At 43.9% G+C, this 26,712-nt stretch overlaps 2 protein-coding genes across 4 annotated transcripts; both read right to left on the bottom strand.

Moving 5' to 3' along the window:
- Positions 1-28: 28 nt before the first annotated feature.
- si:zfos-905g2.1 (uncharacterized) lies at positions 29-2,991 on the bottom strand. The gene is made up of 5 exons (XM_053240909.1): positions 2,852-2,991; positions 2,525-2,587; positions 1,740-1,823; positions 936-1,290; positions 29-227 (listed from the first exon to the last, which is right to left on the bottom strand). Exons 1-5 carry the CDS (start codon positions 2,885-2,887, stop codon positions 175-177), a joined length of 591 nt encoding a protein of 196 aa, XP_053096884.1. The 5' UTR covers positions 2,888-2,991; the 3' UTR covers positions 29-174.
- Positions 2,868-25,599, bottom strand: LOC113530931 (uncharacterized). 3 transcript variants are annotated; one of them, XM_034311698.2, is made up of 23 exons: positions 24,914-25,598; positions 22,449-22,555; positions 20,770-21,054; positions 17,883-18,233; positions 17,249-17,497; positions 16,745-17,002; positions 16,104-16,640; positions 14,735-14,998; positions 14,403-14,651; positions 14,072-14,314; positions 12,958-13,212; positions 12,616-12,864; positions 11,175-11,423; positions 10,392-10,640; positions 9,697-9,945; positions 8,988-9,236; positions 7,955-8,203; positions 7,205-7,453; positions 6,856-7,104; positions 6,516-6,764; positions 5,966-6,208; positions 4,923-5,160; positions 2,868-3,007 (listed from the first exon to the last, which is right to left on the bottom strand). In XM_034311698.2, the coding sequence occupies exons 1-23, from the start codon at positions 25,254-25,256 to the stop codon at positions 2,997-2,999; spliced, it is 5,874 nt and encodes a 1,957-aa protein (XP_034167589.2). In that variant the 5' UTR covers positions 25,257-25,598; the 3' UTR covers positions 2,868-2,996. The 3 variants fall into 3 exon arrangements, with proteins under 3 accessions (XP_034167589.2, XP_034167590.2, XP_034167591.2); XM_034311699.2 differs by lacking the exon at positions 11,175-11,423 and having other exon boundaries at positions 24,914-25,599; XM_034311700.2 differs by lacking the exons at positions 22,449-22,555; positions 24,914-25,598 and adding an exon at positions 21,251-22,416.
- Between the last annotated feature and the right edge of the window lie 1,113 nt (positions 25,600-26,712).

The raw sequence follows: 26,712 nt of genomic DNA, 5'->3' as shown, positions 1-26,712 counted from the left end.
CCAACTTGAATAGAAATTGTTAATAAAAAAAAACAAAAAAAAAAAACAATGAATCTTTATTCAGATGTTATATTTAGACAGTAAAAACAGAGAAGGTTTATCCTGATGAAGTGTGCAACGAGCCTCGATCCCACGCGGTAACGAAGAGCTAACGTCCCACGACGCGTCCTGGAGTCAGGCGATCTTGGACACGAGACGACGCTTTGTGTACTTCTTATTCTTTATAACTGAAAGATGAGAGAATACAAATAGACTGTCATTTTTTTTAAGCTACGATCACACAGTTGTTGCTATGGTTACATCTCGCTGTTAGTCAGCTTTAATTCTACTCTTTCAACATACTGAAGACGAAAATTATTCCTTTTCTGTGTAATTTAATGAATACATTTTTGCCACCTTTTCAATACGGTGGTCAAAATTCGCCCCCTAGTGGCAGACGCTTATATTTAATTCGTAACGTTAAACTGTAGAGTGTACAAGGCGATTTGGCTGTATAATGATAAAACATTTTAAAATAAAAAATTTCACTCAGTGCAATGTAATGACTAACGAAACCCCTTTATAGAGGAATAATATCTCTACTGGTGGAAAAATGGACTTGTCTCCTCCCCCTTAGCTGAAGCTACCCACTTGGCCGTCCCCCTTTAAACATTACAAAACAAATCCTCTTGAAGTTATTAAGAAAAAAATGTTACCTAGAAACCACAATGTGTAAACTCTTCTGTCCTGAAGAAAACTTACACATTTTTTGTTTATCTGTTTATCGTCAGTGGAGCGTCTGCCGTACGAGTCCCTGTGAATGAGCAGTTACTATAGAAACGACACCGTATTAGTAAATGAACCTGTGATTTGGAGCTGCACTACTGTCAGAGCTGCTGTTATAGAAGATGAATCAACACCTTCTGACCAATCACAATCCAGAATTCAACACTCACTGATTTCTGCATTACGGTTCTCCTCCTTTACGCTCAGTGGCTCCTCAGGTTCAGATCCAGCTGCAGCGAGACGTTTCCTTTGTTTTCTCCGACGCTTCGCTCTGCTGCTCTTCTGCATGTCGTTATCTCGTGGATCCTCCTCTTCAGCATCTCTGGCTGCTTCCTGTTTCGGCTCGGACGCTCTCTGAGCTCGACGTCTCCTGCGTCTGTTCCTCTTTCCTCCGACGCTGTGAGGAAGGACATGTGCTGCGTCCTGCCCCCGTGCAGAGTTTCTCAGCGGTTTTGTCTGAGGTGAAGGCCCGAGACGCTGAGCGAGGGACCAGGAGAGCTGACCGCCTCTCACTGCCACCATCGGCTGTAAAAGTTTATTTAAAAAAAAAAAGGATATGAACAGAAAGGAAAGCGATCAGCAAATCCCCAGATGAACCCTGAACGATGTTGTGTCTTTCCATTCTGAATGAACCACATACACAACCATTGCATACTTGCAATTCTCTCAATTCTTCCAATTCTTTCTTTCAAAGCTTACGAGTTAAATTTACACCCCCTGACCTCACGTCAAACACACATCCTGCGCAAGAACCCTGAAAGCTTCTCAGCAGCAAAGCTACGTTCGGTTCCTGTGTAGTTCTGGGGATTAGTGAAGTTTCTAGTTGTATCAAGCTCATATGTTTCCAGTGTGATACAATTCTTACGTCAAGCTACTAATATCGCAAATGCTGCCACTTGATCTTTTATTTTTTTGAACTGAAGTAATTAGAGGAAAAGGTGGTGAGCAGAAAGTGAAGGTGAAAGCTGCAGTACCTCTTCTGAGATCTCCGGATTCCTGTACTTGGGCTGCAGGTTGTCGATCTTCTGCTCGAGCCTCTGCACTGCCGCATGCAAGAACTGACGGGGGGGGAAAGTGAAGAATTTAATTATTTAAATAATGTCTGAAGTTTAAATTACAGACAAAAGGATTTTTGATGATTTTTGTCTACGTGGTCAGGGGCATCCAAACATTTCTTACTGGGGACCAGATGGAGAAGGTATCGTATCTCTTATCTCCTCGTTCCTCGATTCCTCCAAGTGCATTTTAAGAATTAGGAGGATTCGGAATCGTTAAAGATTAATCAGGAGGGATTAATTAGATTATTTGGGATGCACCTAGAGATGGCACGATACCACTATTTCTTTTCTGAAACAAAATCTATCCCATAATTTCTTACTTTTTCTTTTTACCCTGAAGCACTGCAGTTTCACTTTTTTACAGTTACATCTTCATATAATAAATTATAAGGTAAAAATATAATAAAATCAATCGTAACAAAACAAACACAAGTCAAGTTTCTTTACATATAACCATTTCCAGTTCCAAAAAAAATATTTCTTTTTTAAAATCCAACCCCAATCTTTGCCATTTGTTAAAAGATCCAATATATTTGATATATTTTCTCCGATATCCATGTTTTTATTTATTTATTTTTTTAAGTATCTGCCCAATACGGATACTGGGTATCGGATCGGTGCCGTCTCTAGACACGCCCCTAAATCAGGTGGAAATGCAGACACCCCTGATGTAAAGGCTGAGCAGGAGGTTGGAAGTTTACCCTGCAGTAGCTGAGGACCTCGAGCAGTACGTTCTTCTGCGTTTCACCAACACTTGCGCTCTCCTGTGATCAAACGCAAACACAGGCATGTGGAGAAACTTCTCAAGCACTGGAACAGTGGATTTAACGTAGTACACATAAGTCTGAGGAGAGTAAAGTGCTAGAAGTTCAGCTTTAACTCAGACTATTTAAGACTGGGGTCTTTATCAGGCTGAACGGAGTGAAGTGTGTATTGGATCTGAAGTAAGGCTCAGAGCTCAGTATGTGCATGTGTACGCTGTATCACTGATTACACACCCATCGTTCCTGAGCGTAGCGTTTACTAACCATGCCTGAAGGAGGATGAAATACGGGAGGCTCCATCGCAGCCGGAGGACTCCTCTCACCGCTAACAGACGCTAAGCTCCTCTCTACCTCACACTCAACTGGCCAAGATGGCCGCTCTCGCTCTTGCTCTCGGGTAGAGTTCGCTTTACTCTTGTCCTGTGAGTTCAGAAGTTCAGATAAGGAAGATAATCACTCCGTTTCACCATTTCGTCCAATAACATCTGTTATTCAAGGATGTCATGGTGCACCAGTTCAGACTTCTACAAATCTATTAATACTAATTTATTTGGATTTATTTAATGGTTTAATTTGTTTTGACGCTATGCTTACATGCACACGGTACGTAAAACTCATCCAGGAAACTACACAGAACCAAAATATTGAGTCGTATAAAAGAGAGAGAGAGAACATCTGGGTGTAAATAAACACATTTTAGGGTTTCTGAGTTTGACAACTCGATTAGGACTCTCTCAATCACCTGTGTACTGTGAAATCGGTTGTGTGAAAGACGCCAGAATACACACGAGGTGCAAGATGATAAGATAAAGTTGGGGGAAGAGAAAAAAAAAAAAAAAAAAAAAAAACACATGCAAGTTAAAAATATATAATTAGACATTCGCTGTTCATCCACTAGACAGGATCTCACTCCGTTCAAACGGATTATCTGCAATATTTGACAGTGAGAACTTTTTTTTTATAACATATGACACAAGTCATGTTTGAGAGCTATAGTATGGAATCATAAACATGAGCGAAGAGGACACTCATGAGCTTTTTAGATAAACGAAGGAAACGAAGATGGTTGAAGATGAATAAATTCATGAACAGCTCAGATGGTGAAAATGGAAACAGTTTGATTAAAAAAAAATGCTGAACAAGTGATTAAAAAAAAAACGTAACAGCATTAGCTACAGCTACAAAACAAGACGATGAAATAAATTAACGACTCGTACACGCGAGTCTCAGTGTTCACGTAAGGAGCCGTTTCAGGAAGTTTGCTCTAGACGATTGTGGCACGGTACCAAGCCAGAATGAACAGAAAACATCTTGCTCTTCTTCTTCATTTCGCTCACATTTCCACATCCGTGTCTTTAGTTTTAATGTTGTTAAGAAAACGGACAAAGACAAGAAAGAAATTCATAGCAGCCACATTACACTGAAATTCGTCTCGCATTGCATTTATTCACGCAAGCCTCCAGATCTTCGCTGGAGTTTTCTCTTCTCCCATCAACAATTCATTACCACTCTTTTTTTGAAAACAGGAAGTTGTTACAACATCGAGTCTCCTACCAACCGATCCTCAAAGTCTCTCTGCGCCCGGTTTCTTAGTTTCCAGCCACGTGTTGTTGGAGGAAGTGCTACGAAATGCTGTTTACGTGATGTGTGTAGGTTGGTCTAACCGTCTTACGCTAACGTCAGACTTTCGGTGTGCAGGGAAACATGACTAACGCTGTACATCTCCATCTTTAATGTCCACTGTCTCAAAGTCCTGGTTTAAGCTGCAGTCCCAAATCTCCACGTCAGAATTCCATCGGCGTCCAAAGCTGTAGCTTTTCTAAAGTTTTAACTGTAATAATTAGTCAGTGAAATTATTGGTCGGAAGTTCTGGATTAAAAGGACAGACAGGAAAAAGGAACAGAACAATCTGCCTACGTGTTGATTTACTGAAACCTGACTGAACTACTACAGACATTTTTTTTTTATTTTTAATAACGTGACTTTACCTCAGAGTATGAATACTACCTCTTGAGCCGTACAGAACATGATTTGAACTAGACTAGAGCTGTTTTTTTATTTTCTGGAGTGAATATGAGGTAACAGTGATTTAAAACCAGGCACAAGGACATCAGCATGTGCACGAGATCGAGTCTTTTTCTCTAATTCTCCTTTAACGCGTCGTGTAATCCTCCAGTGCTAATTATTAACTGAAAACATACTCCTCTTGTCCACAAGGTTTACATGCATCCAGATTTTTTTTTTTTTTTACTCCATTTCTTGGAATAGTTCCTCCCTCCCCACTCCCCCTCCCTCCCCCCCACACATTTATCCAATCAGCTCGTCCGCTACTGACTAAGCCCGTGTTTGTCCTCCAGGTGCTTGAACATGTTGGTCGTGTTTCCTCCGTGACTGGACACTTTATGGAAGCACATCTTGCAGATCGGACGTCCGTCCACGTTGATCGTGCCGTCCGGATTCTTCAGGTATCCAAAATATTCCCAGACGGAGGAGCGGACGCTCTTGGAGGGAGGGTGAAGGTCGGTGGGTTGGCCTCCTGCGTCCACTCCCAACTTTGAAGCCCTAATTGCGTTCTAGAAAGAAAAAAAAATGGGAAAGTTTTGAAAAACGTAACCATGACAACACTCTCAGTAGCGCTAGCTAGCTCGTATCAGCTAGCTATCTAGCCTAGCTTGCCGTATAGATTAGATTTATTATTCTCAGTAAGAGAAGATGAAATAAAAATCGGTGTAACTCTGGTGATCAGGACGTTGTTCGTCTTCTCTGTAGCTTTGAAGAGAATTTTAGTTGCTTGTGCGACTCGACTGAGTTAAAGTTAGACGCCGCACCACATTCCGGTGAACGTCCCAAAAATACACACGCTGTTATTTTCAGTTGTAGCAACGTTCGAATATTGGCAATGATTTATTTTCAGTTTTAGTGAATCTCCTGATATTTGCTCACTAACAAAACAAATTTTTCCCCTCACACTGTTCTCCATGTGTGTTTTTCTCACTTGTCCTCAACCTGCAATCTGATTGGTCAAGAGGTAAAAACAAAAACAAACAAACAAACAGAAAAATGAACAAAAATGCCTGACATCACTCGGCATTCAGGTGAACTTTTTTAAAATGTTTTGGAAGCTCCAGTGAGAACAAAATAAGCACCAATAAAGCACTAATAAAGCGCACTGGTGGTTGCGATTTGAAAACATTATTCTAAACACCGGTTTAAAAAGTATATCACCTGGTTATAGTTTTCACGAAAGACAAAATAAAAATTGGCTGCTACAACAAAGTTCTGATTTTTATCTCTGAGCAAATAAATATATATATATATTTTATCCCTGAGTGATTTATATAATGTTAAACACCTGGAAAGACTGAAACCTACTGTTACCTTTAACTCTTCATACACAGAGAAATGGCAGAAATGCAGATGTCTTATCATTTTCCTTCCGTCTTGGCTTGAAACTTTTTTGCCGCAGATTTTGCAGATCGGGCATCCGTCCTCTTCTACGACTCCGTCAGTGTTTTTGGGAAGTCCGAAATGTTCCCAGATTGGAGACAGAGGCTGTTTCGATGGCGGGTAAAGTTCTGGGAGATTTTCAGCCAACAGCACTTTTGGCCTTCTGTCTGGTATCTAATAAAAACAACAACAACAAAAAATATTTTTAGCTAATTTTGCAATAATCAGCAATGTAATAATCGATTATATTATGATGCTTCATTGTTCTTACTGTTTTAAATAAGAAAAACAGGACAAATGGAGAAAAAAGCGTTAAAAAAAATGTAAAAGTAAATACAAAAATTTATTACTGTCTTCCACAACACTTGCAAATGACAAAATATCTATATTTTGTAACTGATTAATGTGATAAAGCTCATCGTTGCATCCATATTTATTATAAAACAAGAATACGTAAACGCAGGACGTTCTAAGTTTGAACCTTAAGGTCATCGTAGATGCTTCTGTGATGATCTTTGAGATGCGCGGTCATATTGGCCGTGACTTTTCCCTTATTGGACACTTTGGAAAGGCAGATCTTGCAGATGGGGAAGCCTGCGCAGTCAGCCGGACCCTCCGTGTCCCTCAGGTAGCCAAAATATTTCCAGACGCCAGACCTCACTCTGTGTTCAGGTGGGTAAAGCTCGGGGAGTTCAGTGGCTCCTCCGATGGTGAACGGGTTTACTTCCCTCTACAGCATAATAACAATAATAATAATAAAAATCATAATATCGTGATTTATAGTGTAGAAATTAAAGCAGTAGAGAATTAAAATTCGTTACTTGGACGTCGGTGTAGACAGTGTTGTGGTTCTCTTTAAGGTGCTGCATCATATTCGAGGTCGTTTCGCCTTTAGAAATCAGCTTTCGGAAGCAGAGTTTACAGATCGGCGCTCCGTCTTCCACGAGGTTCCCCTCTGCCGTTTTACGATATCCGAAATACTCCCACAGTTTGGGATTGTACTGGCCGCTCGGCGGATGGAGATCGGTCGGCAGGAAAAGATCTTCGAACGTCTCGCTCGTGACTGCGCTCTACGAAGTAACATCATCATTTTTTTTTTCTTTATAATTTTCAGACTAACCAAAAACAGAATCGGTCTGCTTCAACGCCGTTTAAGACGCGCGTACATACCCGGACCTCGTCGTAGATGGTTCTGTGGTAATCCTTCAGATGTTTAAACATGTTCGTGGTGCATCGTCGTTTGGAAGCCACTTTCTGTTGACACAGTTTGCAGATGGGGAAGTCGTCGCACACGACCGAGCCGTCGGCGTCTTTCAGGTAGCCGAAATACTGCCAGACTGCAGACGTGACGTTCTGAGTCGGTGGGTGGAGCTCGGGTGGTTCGATGCCCCACGCTGTTCTAAGCGTGGTGATCGCTTCCTGATGCACAGTCAGACATTAAGACGTTATCCTACGAAACTGACCCGATGTTACGCTAGCTAGCTATATAGATTCTGTAAGAGATGTTCAGCTACTGCGTAAAACATTAATTTAATAAATAAATAAATTAATTTGTATAAGTAAACGTAGCCAGCTAGAAAACTAGCTATCTATTAAAAAACTACAAGCCCTTGGTTTAACTGTAGCGAGCAGCTAGCTATATTTAAATTAAATACCAAATTTTTATAAAGCTATAATTATATTTAGCTAACAATCTCCAATATAAAACAGCGAGCTAATGCAAGCTGGTAGCTTTCACAATTTTTTTTTTTAGTAAGTGAAAAATATTTTCAAAAAGTCTCACTAAGGTATGATGTCATCTTGTACTTACGAACGTCAAACAGATTTGGATTTTTTTAAATAAAAAGATAAATTTGTTATTGGTTAAACGTACGGCGTATTTACTTTATGTAGTTATTCCTCGCTGATAAAGACATTCACCTGCACTTCGTTATACACTGACTGGTGTTTTTTGCGAAGGTGCCTCAGCATGTTGGTGGTCGGCGTCCCGCCCGTCGGGGGTTTGATCATTTTCCGAAGGCAGATTTTACAGATCGGAGCTCCGTCGTCCTTCAGCTCTCCGTCTGCGCTTTTCTGATATCCGAAATGATCCCACAGCTTGATGTCGTCTTGACCGCTCGGTGGATAGAGATCGAAAGGTCTGTAGATGGACTTTTTAGTAACGGCTGGCTAAAAAATGAATAAACACACAGCAGCGTTTATAACCTGAAGAAACCATGTGCTAGAAAATATTCAAATGTATATAAACCGATAAGATCTTAAAGATTTTAATCATGTGTGTGTATGCACTGAGTCCCCACAAAGCACGTGTGACCACGGTCCCTATAACAATAATTATCCGAAAATGTGTGTGTGTGCGCGTGCGTGTGTATGTGTGTGAATCCAGCTTATTTTTCCCCATTACCCAGATGGAACCACGGTCCCTATAATGACAATTACATGATTGTGTGTGTGTGTGTGTGTGTGTGTGTGTGTATGTTTCCTTTCTGTGCCTGATGGTGTGTGTGTGTGGGTGTGTGTGTGTGTGTGTGTGTTTCCTTTCTGTTCCTGACTGTGTGTGTGTGTGTGTGTGTGTGTGTAAACTAGCTCTGCAGTTCTTGTCTCCATGGGCAAATAACACTGATCCTTATCATGACAATTACCTGGAGTTGTGTGTGTGTGTGTGTGTGTGTGTTGGTGCACATTTGTGTATCTGATTGTGTGTGTGTTTGTTAAACAAGCTCTGTATTTACGTATGATTCTGTCCCCATAATATCATTGTTACATGAATCTGTGTGTGTGTGTGAGTGTGTGTAAATTAGTGCTGTACTTTTTGTCCTTAATATGCAGGTGTATGACTTTGGTCCCTGTAAGGCTATTGTTACATGACTCTGTGTGTGTGTGTGTGTGTGTGTGTGTGTGTGTGTGTGTAAATTCAATGTGTAGTATTAGATTTACAAACCGTGAGCTTTACCTTGACTTCCTTGTACACATCCAGGTGGTAGGCCCTCAGGTGCATGAGCATGTTTGTCGTGCTGCCTCCTTTAGCCGTCACTTTCAGCTGACACAGTCTGCACAGCGGGTAGCCGTCACACACCACAGACCCGTCTGCGTTTTTCGGGTATCCAAAATATTTCCAGACCGGTGACAGGGCGTCCGTCGTCGGGAGATGAAGCTCCACGGCTTCCAGCTCGTTCTCAGTCCTTACAGGATCAAACGTTGCCTGAAACAGGTTGAGATCAGACCCAATTAGCATAAATTATTATCTTTTCTCAGCATTTGTTAAATTATGAACAACAGATTTGAAGCGACAGCAATTCAAAGGTTGGTCATTTTTCTGACTAATCCCAGTTTAAAAGATTCTTACTCCTTATCGTTTATCTCAAAGCTATTAAAAAAAAAAAAAACAATCCAGTTAAATACTAAGCCTTAAAGCATAAGAAAGCATCTTAGTTTAAAAGAAAGATTTCTTTTGCATCAAGTCTAAAGCTTTTCTATAAATATAAGTTCAAAAACAAGGTCCAGAGGAAATAATTGGTTAAATGGTAGGAGAATCCCGTTCGCCAGTAAAGTGTTATTAATTATACAAGTGAACGAGGAGATCGTAAACGTTTCACTGCAACGACTTCTTGGTAAAGATGAACCTCCAGTAACATTAACAGGACAAACACTAAATTCCGTACCTTGATCTCGTTATACGTTGTCCGGTGATAATCTCTGAGGTGTGTGAACATGTTGGTGGTGTTTCCTCCTTTAGCAGAGACTTTCTTTTGGCAGAGTTTGCAGATGGGGAAGCCGTCACTCAGAACCAACCCCGCCGCGTCTCTCGGGTAACCGAAAAACTTCCACACGGCTGATTTCACCTTCCGCGTCGGAGGATGAAGGTCCGAAGTGCCCGTGTCCAGCTCCAAGACGAACGAGCTCAGGACTTCCTGTTAGACGGAAAAGACCTGGTTAAGATCCGAAACGTCCCCGAGAAATCTCGATCTTCAACACAACCGGAGCGATATGTCATTTGGTGAAACAATAATAATAATAATAATAATAATAATAATAATGCAGTAATAATAACGTTCGGAAAACAGCGTTTAGAAACGCAATGCTGCGTCCAAACTCACTGTAGGACACTAGGGGGCGCTAATGCACAACGTTTAATTTGTTTTGGTAAAACGAACAAAAAGCAAATCCAAAGCAAATTTTTCACATTTCTTCTGGATAAAACGAAAGTCCCGCCCACTGAAACATGTCGCTTCACTTGGGTAAACCGACATACGTCACGCTGCAGGAGAAAAAATGCGTCTTTAATTTCGACAAGAGTGCATTAAAGGAAAAAAACAAAAACAGCCAAGAAGAAAAAAAAAATCTTTATGATCTGTACCTCGGGCTCGGTGTACACAGTGTTGTGGTTCTCCTTAAGGTGCTGCTTCATGTTTCTCGTAGTCTCTCCCCTGGACACTAATTTCCGAAGGCAGAGTTTACAGAACGGCGCTCCGTCCTCTTCCACGACTCCGTCTGCGGTTTTGCGGTATCCGAAATGCTCCCAGAGCGTCGGGTCACACGGGGTGCTGGGCGGGTGAAGGTCAGTGGCCGAGCGAACGTCCTCAAACACCTCGTTAGTCACTGCGGACTGTAAGAGAGAGAGAGAGAGAGAGAGGGAGAGAGAGAAGCAGAGAGAGAAACAGAGAGAGAGAGGCAGAGAAAGAGAGAATCAGAGAGAGAGAGAGAGAGAAGCAGAGAGACAGAGAGAGAGAGAGAGAGAGAGAGAGAGAGAGAAAGAGACAGAGAGAGACAGAGAGAGAGAGAAGCAGAGAGACAGAGAGAGAGAGAGAGAGAGAGAGAGAGAAAGAGAGAGAGAGAGAAGCAGAGAGAGAGAGAGAGAGAGAGAGAGAGGACTGAAACCGGGATCAGGAATTAAAACACAAGAAATGGATTCTGATTAAAATTTAATAAAGTAAACCCGTTTCTAACGAGGTCTTAAGACTTTCCGAGGTCTTCACTAAAATTTGAACAGTTTTCAATCTGAAGTGGGCGTGGCTAATCTAGGGTAAATATTGCGTAACTGCTTAAACAGCTTGTTTGACAATGATTAATGCAGCACGTGAAAGCTAACTGTGCTAACTCCGTCATCACAGAGCGGTTAATGAGCCACGCTCGTACGCACTCGGATTTCGCTGTAGATGCTCCGATGACAGTCTTTGAGGTGTTTGAACATGTTGGTGGTGTTTCCTCCTTTAGAAGGCACTTTCTGGTGGCATATTTTGCAGATGGGGAAGCCGTCGCACACCACCGTCCCCTCGGCGTCTTTCAGGTATCCGAAATGCTCCCAGACGGAGGACGTGACGTTTTGCGTGGGTGGGTAAAGCTCGAGGGTTTCGCTGTTCCACTCGGGTCTCCAGGCTCCGATCGCCTCCTGCACACAGCGAGTGAGCAGATATTAACACGCGCAGCTTCAGGACGCAATCCCGTTAGAGTGAGCCATGAAAATCGTAAACACCGGATGATTACGCAGCGTAACTACAAGCGTCGAGAAATCACATTTATGACTTTTTAATAGCTGCCGTAATCGAATTCTGGATCGTCAGCGCAATAATATCAGCTTTGAGCAGAATTTCTGTCGAAGTCTCTGAGAAAACGCAGCGTTCGTTCAAATTTACATGAAACGATCTCTTCACTTTTCCTAAATCTCTTTTTAAACTTTTTGCTTTCCTTCTTTGATTTTTTTCTCTCTTCTTTGCTTTGTTTATTCTTTCTTTTCTGCAGTTTTACCTTTCCTTCCTTCCTTCCTCCCTTTTTTCTTTTGACTGGCAATTTTTTCTCGCATTCCTTTTTTCTTTCCTTCTTTCTTTCCTTCTTGTTTTCCTTATTCTTTATTTCCCTTTCTTTCTTTCCTTACTTTTTCATTCTTTCTTTTTTGTCCTTCTTATTCTTTCCTTTCCTTTATTTTCTTCCTACATTTCCTTCCTTCCTCCCTTCTTCTATTTTTTCCTTCTTTGTCTCCTTCCTTCCTTCTTTCTACCTTTATTTTCTTTTAATGCTTGCTTCTTTCTTTCCTTCTGTTTCCTTTCTTCCTGGTCTTTGTCTCCTTCTTTCTTTCCTTTCTTCCCTTCCTTCTTTATTCTCTTTACTTCATTTTCTTCCTTCTGTTTTTTCCATCCTTCCTTCATTCTACCTTTCCTTTATTTTCTGTTTTCTTCTTTCCTTCCTCGTCTTTCCCTCCTTTATTTCTCTTTCCTTATTTCCTTTATTTCTTTCTTTTCTTCCTTGTTTTTGCTCCATTTTTATTTCTCTTTCCTTTCTTACTTATTTGCTTTGTTTCTTTCCTTCTTTCTTTACTCTCTTTCCTTCACTTCCTTCCACGCGCATATACACAAGAGAATGAGATTTAATAAAAAATATTCATTATTAACATATGTGTCAAAATGCAAGTGTATATTTTCAGGGACAAAAAAAGGTGTTCATTAGCATTAATTTGCATTAATTAGCATATTAAAATTTCAGAGACAAAAGCCCACCAATCAGAAGCAGGCATGGTTAGACGTGCTCATCTTTCATCACTGTTTAATCACAGAAAGAGCTGCAGCAGCAGGTTTAAAGCTCGTCACCTGAACCTCCTCGTACACGGACTGGTGGTTCCTCCGGAGGTGCCTCAGCATGCTGGTGGTGAGGTTCGTTCCTCTGGAGGAGGCCGTGAGCTTCTGAAGGCAGATCTTACACACCGGAGCTCCGTCTTCTTCAACCTCGCCCTCTGCGTTTTTCGGATATCCGAAGTGATCCCATAACCTGATGTCGATCTGCCGGCCGTTCGGTGGACACAGCTCAAAGGGCTTATAAACCCTTTTTTCAACCGCCGGCTATAAAAACATTTAGATAACATTTTAAAGATTAGCGGTTTTCCATCACCACCTTCACGGATTGCACTGGAAGCTACGCGAGATGAACGTTACCTTGATCTGCTGGTACACGTTCCGGTGATTCGCCTTCAGGTGGTGGAACATGTTTCTCGTGTCTCCGTCTTTGGACTCCACTCTCTGGCGACATATCTTGCAGATGGGGAAGCCGTCGAACACGACCGATCCCTCCGCGTCCTTCAGGAATCCGAAATATTCCCAAACGGGATATGCGTTCTGTGTGGGTGGATGAAGCTCGGGAAGCTCTGGAAGCTCAGGTGCGTCTTCCGTCCTCGGATTACTGAGCGCTTCCTAAGAGAAGACGAGCAGCTTTCTGAACACTCCAACTATAACTATACAACAATTTATAACTGATATTTATTATTGTTATTTACATAATTACAATTTTTAGACTCAGTGACACAAAATCTTCTTCTATAAAGGCAACGTTGAGAGGCTGAGAAGAAAAAAAATCACGCAACTATATATTAACTACAGCATGTAATATTGTGCAGTTGAGTAAGCGGTGTGAGATCACTAATTCATCAGTTAATAATACGTTCAGTTTATCAGCATATTTACGGTAGCTGTGCTATTCCAGCAGTTCCAGAGGTGGAACAACGGGTAGCCTGGTTTTTATGCATAGCCAGAAAGTCAGGAAGGAAAGAAAGGAAGTCAGGAAGAAAGGAAGTCAGGAAAGAAGAAAGGAAGTCAGGAAAGAAGAAAGGAAGTCAGGAAAGAAGAAAGGAAGTCAGGAAAGAAGGAAGGAGGTCAGGATGGTAGGAAGGAGGTCAGGAAAGAAGAAAGGAGGTCAGGATGGAAGGAAGGAGGTCAGGAAAGAAGAAAGGAGGTCAGGATGGAAGAAAGGAGGTCAGGAAAGAAGAAAGGAAGTCAGGATGGAAGAAAGGAAGTCAGGATGGAAGAAAGGAAGTCAGGAAAGAAGAAAGGACAGAAGTCATAAAGAAGGAAGGAAGGAAAAAACGAAGGAAGGAAGGCATTCACCTCGCGGATAAACATGAAACATAAAGAGAATATTAACTGAAGCTAACTTTTCCGTGCAGCGTGAGGATTTAACGCCGCGGCTCACAGCCAAACGCTGGCTTCGTATGAACTCGTTTCTAATGGATCCAGTCAGTATAATAATCTGTTCGGAGAGGTGAGGATGACGTACCTGTACTTCAGCGTACACTCCTTCATGATTCTCCTGAAGGTGCTTCATCATGTTGGACGTAGACTCGCCCTCCGACGTCACCTTCAGGCCACAAATCTTACAAGCCGGAGCTCCGTCTTCTATCAGGGCACCGTCCGGAGTTTTGAGGTATCCAAAATATTCCCATAATTTGGAGTTTTGGCCATCTGGAGCATAGAGAATTGAAGACGCATGATCTGGAACGATTTCCTCGGGAACAGCCGGCTGGAGCAGGGAATAACAGCAGATTGGAGTTAATTAACATCAAGTAATTACAGGATTTCTTTAAGACAGCGTATGATGAGATTCCTACCCTGATCTCATCGTAGATGGACTTATGATGATCTTTGAGGTGTTTGAACATGTTGGTGGTGTTTCCTCCTTTAGCCGCTACGTTTAAGTAGCAGATTTTGCAGATAGGAAAGCCGTCGCAGACCACCGTCCCCTCCGCGTCCTTCAAGTAGCCGAAATATTCCCAGACGGCAGACTTCACCCTGTGCGTCGGTGGGAAAAGGACCGGGGCCACCAGTCCGTCCTCTCCTCTCAAGGAACTGGTGGCCACCTACAATACGATTAAAAAAAATTAACCCTTTTAATATTGTTTACAACAGAAGATGGTTGAAAACGTGTGAAACGGTTATGGACCTTGATGTCGAAGTAGACGGCGTTGTGTTTCTTCCACAGATGCCTGTACAGAAATTTGGTGCTCTCCCCAGGACAGGAAACTTTCACTCGGCAGATTTTACACGTCGGCTGTCCGTCCACCTGGACGACTCCGTCTGCGTCCTTCTGGTATCCGAAATGCTCCCACACGGGCTCGAGGACATCTCGTGGTGGGCAGAGGTCCAACGGCGGGCCCGGGTCTCCGGTCTGTCTCGGAGTTTGGTCATCATTATCGTCACCGCTCAGCTATAAAAGGAGAAACGCGAGGAACGTATGGTGTGTGAATGACGACCCAACATCCCCCAACACCTACGCCAAGAAATACGCCAAATAACCAAGCGGTAAGAGCCTCCTGGGTTTACAAAACTGCTTCTATCTCAGTAGAATTCCTGGGAAAACGATAAAATAAATACATTTAGCCAAATTATCTGACAGGATCTAGACAGTGACCTTCATTATTTAAAGGTTTCCTTCCCACAACAGGTGCCACTGCTAGCCACAGTCTTAAAAGTTCTTAACTGTAAAGATGTTTTATGTTGATCAGTGCGCGTTCACGTAGCTTTGCTCAAACACGGCGTTTATCTGTCCGATAACTCGAGACGTACAAACTCGGCGAAAAAATTAAAACTATAATTTCAGCGTGTTAACAGACCTGCTCTCCGTCTCCAGTCTGATATCGTTTTGTACACTTTTCTGGCCACAAGCTTCAGGATCTTGAAAGCTGCAATCTGATTGGCTGTCCACTTTTTTGTGTGACACCATGAGCTTTAAACATGACATCATGTTTAAAGTCATGTGGAGCACTTGGTGGAAAGTCAACAGCAAATCTTGGAGTTTGGTGAAAAGTTCTCTGATTGGTCGTCTGACACGTCAATCAAATGGCCTCTTTTTTTAAAAACAAAAATGTGCCAGACTCTGTATTGAAGCTACAACAGCACCAACTTGCTATACTTTACCAGAACCTTGCTAATATTATTTCACAGCATTTTAACCATCTGCCCCCCACACACACACACACACACACACACGAGTCTTTCTTATAGATTTCCAGGATCATCGGTTATCACTAGCTAAGAAGAACAGACAAAACGCTCTCTATGTCCACCCAAAAAAAAAAAAAAAAAAAAAAAAAAAAAAGGACATCAGAAGACAGCTTTCCTTCAAAATTTATCTCAGGAGTACAAACGCTGCCTAAAATGCTGTTACCTGTTGTGTTTAATATTACAATATATTACATACACAATTACGGACACGAGAATAACGTCTGTACACGTTTAACCTGACCTCAATACCTTCGAACACCTGATGTGGTCTTCAGAACTATAAAGTTGTAACGTTAGAGCATATTTACCCTCATCTCTGCGAACTCGGTGGTGTGGTATCTCTGGAGATGGACCATCATGTTGGTGGTACATCCTCTCGGCGTGCTGACCTTTCTCAGGCACAGTTTACAGATCGGGAACCCGTCGGGAACGACCACGCCCTTAGAGTTCCTCAGATATCCAAAATGTTTCCAGACACCTGATTTCAGGGCCATTTTGGGCGGGTACAGCTCGTCCGGGTTGGCCTGAATGGGCGGGGCTCGGCTTCTCTCCTTATAAGGTCTGTACCTGCGCCATCCGGTTCTCGATTTCAGCTCCTCGAATAAGGAGTCGTGGTAGAACTTCAGGTGGCGTAGCATGTTGGATAAAATGCCCTGCTTGGAGACGATGGACTGCCGGCAGGCTTTACACTTGGGCCGCTCGTTCTCTTCGATCACGCCGTCTGCGTTTTTCGGGTAGCCGAAGTAATCCCAGACGGGGGACAGGGGAAGGATGCTGGGAGGAAACAGCTCAGGCAGATCGTTCCCTTCCTCTGGACGACTCGGAGGCAACGTTTCGTTCGCCAGCTGCAAAAAATAAAAAAATGAAAAACCATGACGACGTGCTATTAGATCACCATGACACCTCAAACGCAACGCAACCACAACGCAGCGAGCAGCAGAAGTTTTACCTTCACTTCTTCATACTCGGCCTGGTGGTGGCGCCGCAGGTGGTTCAGCATGTTCGACGTGGTTCCGTCTTTAGCCGCCACTCTCCGATGGCACATTTTGCACAGCGGGAATCCGTCCTCCTTTAAATCACCCTCGGTGTTTTTAATAAATCCGAAATATTTCCAAACAGGCGAGTTTCTGCGTTTTACAGGAGGATGGAGCTCTGTGGTGTCTGAGAGGTCCAGTCTCTGCTCCGCTCCTGCAGGAGCCATCGCGTGCTGAAACAGGAACCGATTCACAACCGATTCACAACCGATTCAGACAAAAAGATTCAGTTTAAATATTATTAGAAGTATTCGTATTAAAAGGTGTGTATTAATTAATCACAAACATCTTGTGACCAATCAGAATCCAGAATTCAACAGCGCTGTGGGATAAATTTGGTTATTCCCCGAAATGAAGATGAAATGAAGATGAACATGGGCTTTTGACCTTCAGGTCAGAGGTCAGGGGTCTGCGTTTACCTTCAGCTCTGCGTACACAGCTTGGTGATGGTGCTGCAGGTGGCTGTACATGTTGGACGTGTTTCCGTCTTTGGATGCGACAACTTGATGGCACAGCCTGCAGATGGGGAAGCCGTTCTCTTCCAGCACGCCCTCGCTGTTCATGACGAAGCCGAACAGCTTCCACACGGCGGATTTGCGAGGTGTTGTGGGCGGGTACAGTTTAATCGGCTCGTCTCCTTCAGGCAACGTTATAACAAGACCTGCAGACTACAGACACAGAGAGAGAGAGAGAAACACATCACATTATAATAAAACGTGAGGAGGTGCGACCTGTGTGCCTGTCAGTCCCAGAGATGGAGGCGTGGCCTAAATCAGTGTCAGAGAAGGAGGCGTGGCCTACATCAGTGTCAGAGGAGGAGGCGTGGCCTAAATCAGTGTCAGGGGCGGAGGCGTGGCCTAAATATATGTCAGAGAAGTGGGCGTGGTCTACATCAGTGTCAGGGGAGGAGGCGTGGCCTAAATCAGTGCCAGAGGAGGCGTGGCCTAAATCAGTGTCGGGAAAGTGGGCGTGGCCTACATCAGTGCCAGAGGAGGAGGCGTGGCCTACATCAGTGCCAGAGGAGGAGGGTTAGGGTACCGAGTGCACTCCTACCTTACTGAGCGGACACACGATCTGATGCTGGCTCTGGAGATGATGCCTCATGTTGCTCGTGCTGCCTGAAGATCCTGCAGTGAGTTTCCAGCCGCAGATCTTACAGCTCGGTCTTCTGTCCTCGTCGTAATGGAAGTACTGCCACACGGCCGAGCGGACCTGCCTCTTCCTCCTCGGAGTGGCCGCGATCCTGCGGTCGATGTAATCTGCATCGCCGTCGTCATCGCCCTCGTTTTCGTCTTCGCTCCGTTTCCCCACACTGCACCAGTCGGCCGTCAGGTTCTGCTCATCCATCTCCACCTTCATGTCCGAATCAGAGGAGTCCAAGTCGAGCCACAGGGCGTCTGCTCTCTGATACACAAATACACACAACACTGAGTGACGCAGCCACAGCGGACTGATCACAGGGTTTAAGTGGGTTATATCTGTGGATTGGGACACGCCCACAGTGGAGTGACGAAGGTGTTTATATAGTAAATAGGGCAAGTGGAGTGATGGTGTTTATGTAGTGAATAGGAGGTGTGGTTTGGGATACGCCCACAGTGGAGTGATGTGGTGAATAGGGTGTGTGGATTGGGACACGCCCAGAGTGGAGTGATTTAGTGAATAGGGCGTGTGGATTGGGACACGCCCACAGTGGAGTGATGTAGTGAATAGGGCGTGTGGATTGGGACACGCCCACAGTGGAGTGATGTAGTGAATAGGGCGTGTGGATTGGGACACGCCCACAGTGGAGTGATGTTAGTGGAGTGATGTAGTGAATAGGGCGTGTGGATTGAGACACGCCCACAGTGGAGTGATGTAGTGAATAGGGCGTGTGGATTGAGACACGCCCACAGTGGAGTGATGTAGTGAATAGGGCGTGTGGATTGGGACAGGCCCACAGTGGAGTGATGTTAGTGGAGTGATGTAGTGAATAGGGCGTGTAGATTGAGACACGCCTACAGTGGAGTGATATAGTGAATAGAGCGTGTGGATTGGGACACGCCCACAGTGGAGTGATGTAGTGAATAGGGCATGTGGATTGAGACACGCCCACAGTGGAGTGATGTAGTGAATAGGGCGTGTGGATTGAGACACGCCCACAGTGGCGTGATGTAGTGAATAGGGCGTGTGGATTGGGACACGCCCACAGTGGAGTGATGTAGTGAATAGGGCGTGTGGATTGAGACACGCCCACAGTGGAGTGATGTTAGTGGAGTGATGTAGTGAATAGGGCGTGTGGATTGGGACAGGCCCACAGTGGAGTAATGTTAGTGGAGTGATGTAGTGAATAGGGCGTGTGGATTGAGACACGCCCACAGTGGAGTGATGTAGTGAATAGGGTGTGTGGATTGAGACACGCCCACAGTGGAGTGATGTTAGTGGAGTGATGTAGTGAATAGGGCGTGTGGATTGGGACAGGCCCACAGTGGAGTGATGTAGTGAATAGGGCATGTGGATTGGGACACGCCCAGAGTGGAGTGATGTAGTGAATAGGGCGTGTGGATTGGGACACGCACAGAGTGGAGTGATGTAGTGAATAGAGCGTGTAGATTGAGACACGCCTACAGTGGAGTGATGTAGTGAATAGGGCGTGTGGATTGGGACACGCCCACAGTGGAGTAATGTCGTGAATAGGGCATGTGGATTGGGACACACCCACAGTGGAGTGATGTAGTGAATAGGGAGTGTGGATTGGGACACGCCCACAGTGGCGTGATGTAGTGAATAGGGAGTGTGGATTGAGACACGCCCATAGTGGAGTGACGTTAGTGGAGTGATGTAGTGAATAGGGCATGTGGATTGGAACACGCACAGAGTGGAGTGATGTAGTGAATAAAGCGTGTGGATTGAGACACGCCCACAGTGGAGTGATGCTGGTGTTTATGTAGTGAATAGGGCGTGTGGACTGGGACACGCCCACAGTGGAGTGATGTAGTGAATAGGGCGTGTGGTTTGAGACACGCCCACAGTGGAGTGATGTTAGTGGAGTGATGTAGTGAATAGGGTGTGTGGATTGGGACACGCCCACAGTGGACTGATGTTAGTGGAGTGATGTAGTGAATAGGGTGTGTGGATTGGGACACGCCCAGAGTGGAGTGATGTAGTGAATAGGGCGTGTGGATTGGGACACGCCCACAGTGGAGTGATGTAGTGAATAGGGCGTGTGGATTGAGACACGCCCACAGTGGAGTGATGTTAGTGGAGTGATGCAGTGAATAGGGCGTGTGGATTGGGACACGCCCACAGTGGAGTGATGTAGTGAATAGGGCGTGTGGATTGAGACACGCCCACAGTGGAGTGATGTAGTGAATAGGGCGTGTGGATTGAGACACGCCCACAGTGGCGTGATGTAGTGAATAGGGCGTGTGGATTGGGACAGGCCCACAGTGGAGTGATGTTAGTGATGTAGTGAATAGGGCGTGTGGATTGGGACACGCCCACAGTGGAGTGATGTAGTGAATAGGGCGTGTGGATTGAGACACGCCCACAGTGGAGTGATGTTAGTGGAGTGATGTAGTGAATAGGGCGTGTGGATTGGGACAGGCCCACAGTGGAGTGATGTTAGTGGAGTGATGTAGTGAATAGGGCGTGTGGATTGAGACACGCCCACAGTGGAGTGATGTTAGTGGAGTGATGTAGTGAATAGGGCGTGTGGATTGGGACAGGCCCACAGTGGAGTGATGTTAGTGGAGTGATGTAGTGAATAGGGCGTGTGGATTGGGACACGCACAGAGTGGAGTGATGTAGTGAATAGAGCGTGTGGATTGAGACACGCACACAGTGGAGTGATGTAGTGAATAGGGCGTGTGGATTGGGACACGCCCACAGTGGAGTGATGTTAGTGGAGTGATGTAGTGAATAGGGCGTGCAGTGTGAGATGTTAAATGAGACACAGCCGTACCTTGGCTTCTCGGTAGGCGAAGGCGTGGTTTTCCTGCAGGTGCCGCAGCATGTTGGACGTGTTTCCTCTCTTACACGCCACTTTCAGCTGGCACAGTTTACACGTCGGGAAGCCGTAATCCTCCAGCTCGCCTTCTGGGTTTATAAAATACTCAAAGTATTCCCAGACTCCGGAACGAGCCGTCTTGTGAGAGGGGAAGTCCCAGAGTGTGGATTTGGCGCATTTCTCCGGAGGGGCGTGGTCAGGAGGCTCGTCCGTGTCGTCGGTTTCCTCCATCGTTTTCATCTAGAAGACAAAAGCGGATGGAGAGCTGATTTGATTTCGGAGTATTAAACCCAGAGCAGAAGGTGAAGGAACACCACCACCACTTCCTGACTCGTCACACCCGCGTGATCACGTGACTGCGCTAACGTAAAACAGGATCAGGTGCTCATGAACCTCCAAAACCAAAAGTGTCCAAATAACTCAAAACTAGCTTTACCTTTCACACACGCAGCCGGAGTTCCTCGAGTCCAGCACGTCAAATCCGTGCGCTTCCGTCTTTTTAATCCTGTTACCACTCCGGCCAGCCGCCGCTCGCTCTTATAAACACACACCTTTTTAATTCCGGCGCAAAGTGAAACATTCGGAACGCTCTCCTTCGCCTCAACATGGCCAGCGCGTGCAGTTTAGTTTCGCTCTGGAGCGCCGAGGCTAACACGGCTAACAAGCAGCTACCAGTTTAGCCTTCAGCTCAAACCACGCAGACTCGTCTGATGAAGAGACTCAAAAATATTTTTACAATTTTATAGAGTTAACATTATTTTCGGATGAGCTGAACCCTGACAGAAATGAGTGCAGAATTTTTGTGTAGATTTTTTAAAAATTTAATTTCATTAGATTTCTGTTGTCGTTTGTGTTTCAGTCGTTTTTTTATAATGTTTAATAAATGAAGTACACCATGACATCCTTAAACACACACACACACACACACACACACACACACCCCCCCCTAAGAGTTAATAAAATAAATCAATTTAGCACTATTATTAAAAAAGCAAAATTCTTACAATAAAATAAACATTAAAAAATGGACTTGATGATGATGGTGATGATGATGATTATGATGATGGTGATGATGATAGTGATGGTGGTGATGATGATGATGACGGTGATGATGGTGGTGATGGATGATGATGATAATGATGATGATGATTATGATGGATGGTGTTGATAGTGGTGATGGATGAGGATGATGATGATGGATGATGATTATGATGATTATGATGGATGGTGTTGATGATGATGGTGTTGATGACGATGATGATGATGATGATGATGGTGGATGATGATTATGATGATAGTGATGGATGGTGTTGATGACGATGGTGGTGATGGATGATGGTGGTGATGGATGATGATAGTGATGGTGGTGATGGATGGTGTTGATGACGATGATGATGATGATTATGATGATGGTGTTGATAGTGATGGTGGTGGTGATGACAATGGTGGTGATGGATGATGATGATGATGGATGATGATGATGATTATGATGATGGTGTTGATAGTGATGGTGGTGGTGATGACGATGGTGGTGATGGATGATGGTGGTGATGGATGATGATGATGGATGATGGATGATGATGATGACGATGGTGACGGTAATAAAAGCAGCGGGTGTGAAACCCGATCATTACCGCGGACACAGCTGCAGGATCTCTCGGCCGTCTCGGGCGAGTGTGCTTCGTCCGCTTCCTGCGTCCTCTCAGGCGTCTCTGAGGAGAACCGGCGTCTTCATCCTGACCTGAGAGAAACAAACAAACAAACAAACCAACAAGCAAATCAATAAACAAACAAATAAACACAAATGTGAAATATTTGACAGTACATTGTGTAATGAGTCTCTGTGTTTTTACTCAGTGTAGCTTCTGTAAGTGTTACTGTGAAGCTTAAACATTCATTCCAATTTAAAAACACCATTTTAAAGTTGGTTCCACATCTGAGAGACACGACGATACAATATCGATATCGTGATAATTTCTGTAGAGTTTATTCAGGGATGTTGTCAATATCACGATATCAATATTAGTTTTTTTGTTATTTATTTATTTTTTATTACAAACAGACTGGAAGCAGCTGATGTGATGTTAAAATTCTGCATCTTCAAAATAGTAAGATTATGGCAAATTATTATTATTATTTTAAATTCTATAAACAATGAAGAATAAAATACATTTATTATAAATATGTTTATTTTTAACACACTGGGTAAAATATTCAATAATAACACAATATCAACATTGTTATTTTTTAAAATAATTTTTAAAATTGATGTCACAGTAAATAATTAAATTAAATTAATTTACATACTACATGAAAGCAGCTGATTTGATTTTGTACATTTTTGAAAATGTTAAATTTTTCAGGTTTTTTTTTTCCTGGTCAATAGAAATTCTTGGTTTTTTTTAAATAATTAAAAATATATATTCTATTTGATCAGGTCCTGCGCTCATGATCTGCTATAAAACGCTGTTTCACGACTATCTATCGTTCTTGGTTCTGATTCATCACGGTACTGCTAACCCTACTACTGTTGATTTTAAAACAAAGAATTTTTTATTTCTTTAACCGTGTGACGTGTGAGATTTCTCAATAACAGATTACACTGTAATAAACGGTGTCCTTTAATACGCATGTAAACGTTAGTGCTAGTCTGAAACGTTTAAATATTTAACTATATGCTTGTTTCGTACGCTCGAGTCGTGAGCTTCATCTTTACGGATATATATATATATATATATATATATATATATATATATATATATATATATATATATATATATATATATAATTATATCATGTGAAATATCGGTTTGTTATTTTTATGCACTTTATGTTCATACTGCGCTGATAACGTTAGAGAAGATGGTCATGTGACCTAAAAAATACGCTCTACTTTATGACTATCAATCAAAAAAACACGTCACTGCGTCGATAGATATCCCTGAAACATCGTCAATCTAAAAAAATAAATAAAATAAACTTGTCGTATACAAGGCGATATGATATAATGAAAATATTATATCGCAATTCTCAAAGACGTTTCTGCGATACGATACAAAAAAAATCATGTTGCTTTATTTAAAAAGAACTAGCTGTATTTTTAACGAATAACAAAACATTTTACATTTAGCACTGAAGAGAATTTTTTTTTCTTAAACATTTGTATCAGAAATAGAAGTCATGCATGATTTCATCAGTGTTGTCACAGTTATAGCTATAAGCCATCGCCACCTAGTGGATGTGTTTTGAACTGCAGTGATAAACAGGTTTAAATGTTACAGTGGATTATGAAATGGAAATGTTGTTTTTAAGGGCTGAGTGTGATGTTCAGAAACACGGACAAAAATCTCTCATTACTAAATATATAAATATAAAAATAACTGTTTTAACTCCTGCAACACTGCAGTTTCGCTCAGGATGAATGAAACTTGTGTGTGTGTGCGTGTGTGTGTGCGCGTGTGTGTGTGTGTGTGTGTGTGAGACGGCCACGCCTCTGCAGCAGATCAGACTTCCTGTCTGACGGTCTGATGGGATGCTTTATGTTCTGGTTGCGTCCTCAGCGCCTGCGTTATGCAGCTCTACACGTCCTGCAGTGCGACTGATAACAGGAGGACGCTGTTCGCCAACCTGACGCTCGCAAACGAACTCAGCGGCGCAGCGGTCAGGGTTAGAGATCAACACGTTACACCACGGCGCTGCTGAGTTCTGGGATCTGATTGGACGGCGTGTGACAGAAGCGCAGCCTCAAACTGATGATTTCTATCGTGGACTTCGGTAACATGGACACGGCGACATGACGTGAGTGACAACAGTCACATGACGTATGCAAATGACCCAGCGGTCACATGACGTATGCAAATGACCCAACGGTGGTAATATGACGTATGCAAATGATGTTGCATGATTTTTTGCATATGCAAATTTGCTAATTAGGCAGACAATAACAGAAAACACTGATCCATGCAGAAGATTTTTTTAGAAGACATACTGGGCGCGCGCGCACACACACACACACACACACACACACACTCTCTCTCTCTGTGTGTGTGTGTGTGTGTGTATTATGAGGAAGGCTGGGTGTCAGTGCAGGGTGATGTACCGGGAGCAGAGGGCCAGCAGGCCGGGAGTGTGTGTGTGAGTGTGTGTGTGAGTGTGTGTGTGTGTGTGAGCGGCCGCGGTCTCTCTTCCTCTCCGTCCTCCGAGGACTCGAGCGGGGCGAACAGGCTGATCTCCAGCGCTGACCCGCAGCCTGGTGACCGCTCGCTCCTGTCCGCTTCCTGGCCGTCTCTCTCATCTTCCAGCTTCACCACGACAAACGGATCTCCGGAGACGCTTTTCTCTTCCTCTTCCTCTTTCAGCGCGTCCTCCTCTTCCTCCTCTTCCTCCTCCTCGGTGTGGGGAAAACTTTGGAAAAACATCGCTTTCTCCGGTCCGCCTTTCATCCTCTTTTTATTTATCCCTTATCGCGGTGTCGGTGTTAAAATGTCGCTGGAGTTCAGATGAAGCCGATAAACTGCATTTTCATGTCAGACTGCTCGCCGTGTTGAAACAAAAACACGCCAATAAACGCTTATTTCCGCGGCTAGTAATGGCTCCTTGCTAGCTCTATATCACCACCGCGATATCTCGCTCAGTGGGCGTGTCCTCTGCCACCGGAAGTCACCTGCTAATCTATAAATGGCGGTTATTTCCGGCTTGATCGTAATGGCGCCTCGTTCACTAGAACATTATTCATCACTGAAATAAGGGGCTTCTGACAGAGTACACTAACCAAAAGCACCATCACTTCACTGTGGGTGTGTCCCAAACCACACACACTACTCACTATATAGTGCACATAACCACCATCACTCCACTGTGGGTGTGTCCCAAACCACACACACTATTCACTATTCACTATATAGTGCACATAACCACGATCACTCCACTGTGGGCGCGTCCCAAACCACACACACTATTCACTATATAGTGCACATAACCACCATCACTCCACTGTGGGTGTGTCCCAAACCACACACACTATTCACTATTCACTATATAGTGCACATAACCACGATCACTCCACTGTGGGCGCGTCCCAAACCACACACACTATTCGCTATATAGTGCACATAACCACGATCACTCCACTGTGGGCGTGTCCCAAACCACACACACTACTCACTATATAGTGCACATAAACACCACCATCACTCCACTGTGGGCGCGTCCCAAACCACACACACTATTCACTATATAGTGCACATAACCACCATCACTCCACTGTGGGTGTGTCCCAAACCACACACACTATTCACTATTCACTATATAGTGCACATAACCACGATCACTCCACTGTGGGCGCGTCCCAAACCACACACACTATTCACTATATAGTGCACATAACCACGATCACTCCACTGTGGGCGTGTCCCAAACCACACACACTACTCACTATATAGTGCACATAAACACCACCATCACTCCACTGTGGGCGTGTCCCAAACCACACACACTACTCACTATATAGTGCACATAACCACGATCACTCCACTGTGGGCGCGTCCCAAACCACACACACTATTCACTATATAGTGCACATAACCACCATCACTCCACTGTGGGCGTGTCCCAAACCACACACACTACTCACTATATAGTGCACATAAACACCACCATCACTCCACTGTGGGCGTGTCCCAAACCACACACACTATTCACTATATAGTGCACATAAACAATTATCACTCCACTGTGGGCGTGTCCCAAACCACACACCCTATTCACTATTCACTATATAGTGCACATAAACACCATCACTCCAATGTGGGCGTGTCCCAATCCACATGCCCTATTCACTATTCACTATATAGTGCACATAAACACCATCACTCCACTGTGGGCGCGTCCCAAACCACA

Source organism: Pangasianodon hypophthalmus, chromosome 16, assembly GCF_027358585.1.
Source record: "Pangasianodon hypophthalmus isolate fPanHyp1 chromosome 16, fPanHyp1.pri, whole genome shotgun sequence".
NCBI lineage: Eukaryota > Metazoa > Chordata > Actinopteri > Siluriformes > Pangasiidae > Pangasianodon > Pangasianodon hypophthalmus.
The sequence above is the reverse complement of the archived record's forward strand: the minus strand, read 5'-3'. Positions and strand labels throughout refer to the sequence as shown.

Bases quoted from the DNA above. Each gene is read 5' to 3' on its own strand.
- LOC113530931 (XM_034311698.2), bottom strand. From the start codon at position 25,256: ATGAAAGGCGGACCGGAGAAAGCGATGTTTTTCCAAAGTTTTCCCCAC. The intron at 14,999-16,103 runs GTAAATATGCTC...CTCCTTTTATAG, and splicing joins CCGAGTTCGCAGAGATGAGG to CTGAGCGGTGACGATAATGA. The intron at 9,237-9,696 runs GTACGGAATTTA...AACCTGTTTCAG, and splicing joins CAACGTATAACGAGATCAAG to GCAACGTTTGATCCTGTAAG.
- si:zfos-905g2.1 (XM_053240909.1), bottom strand. From the start codon at position 2,887: ATGGAGCCTCCCGTATTTCATCCTCCTTCAGGCATG. The intron at 2,588-2,851 runs GTTAGTAAACGC...GTTTGATCACAG, and splicing joins TTCATCCTCCTTCAGGCATG to GAGAGCGCAAGTGTTGGTGA. The intron at 1,824-2,524 runs GTAAACTTCCAA...CCCCCCCGTCAG, and splicing joins AGGTCCTCAGCTACTGCAGG to TTCTTGCATGCGGCAGTGCA.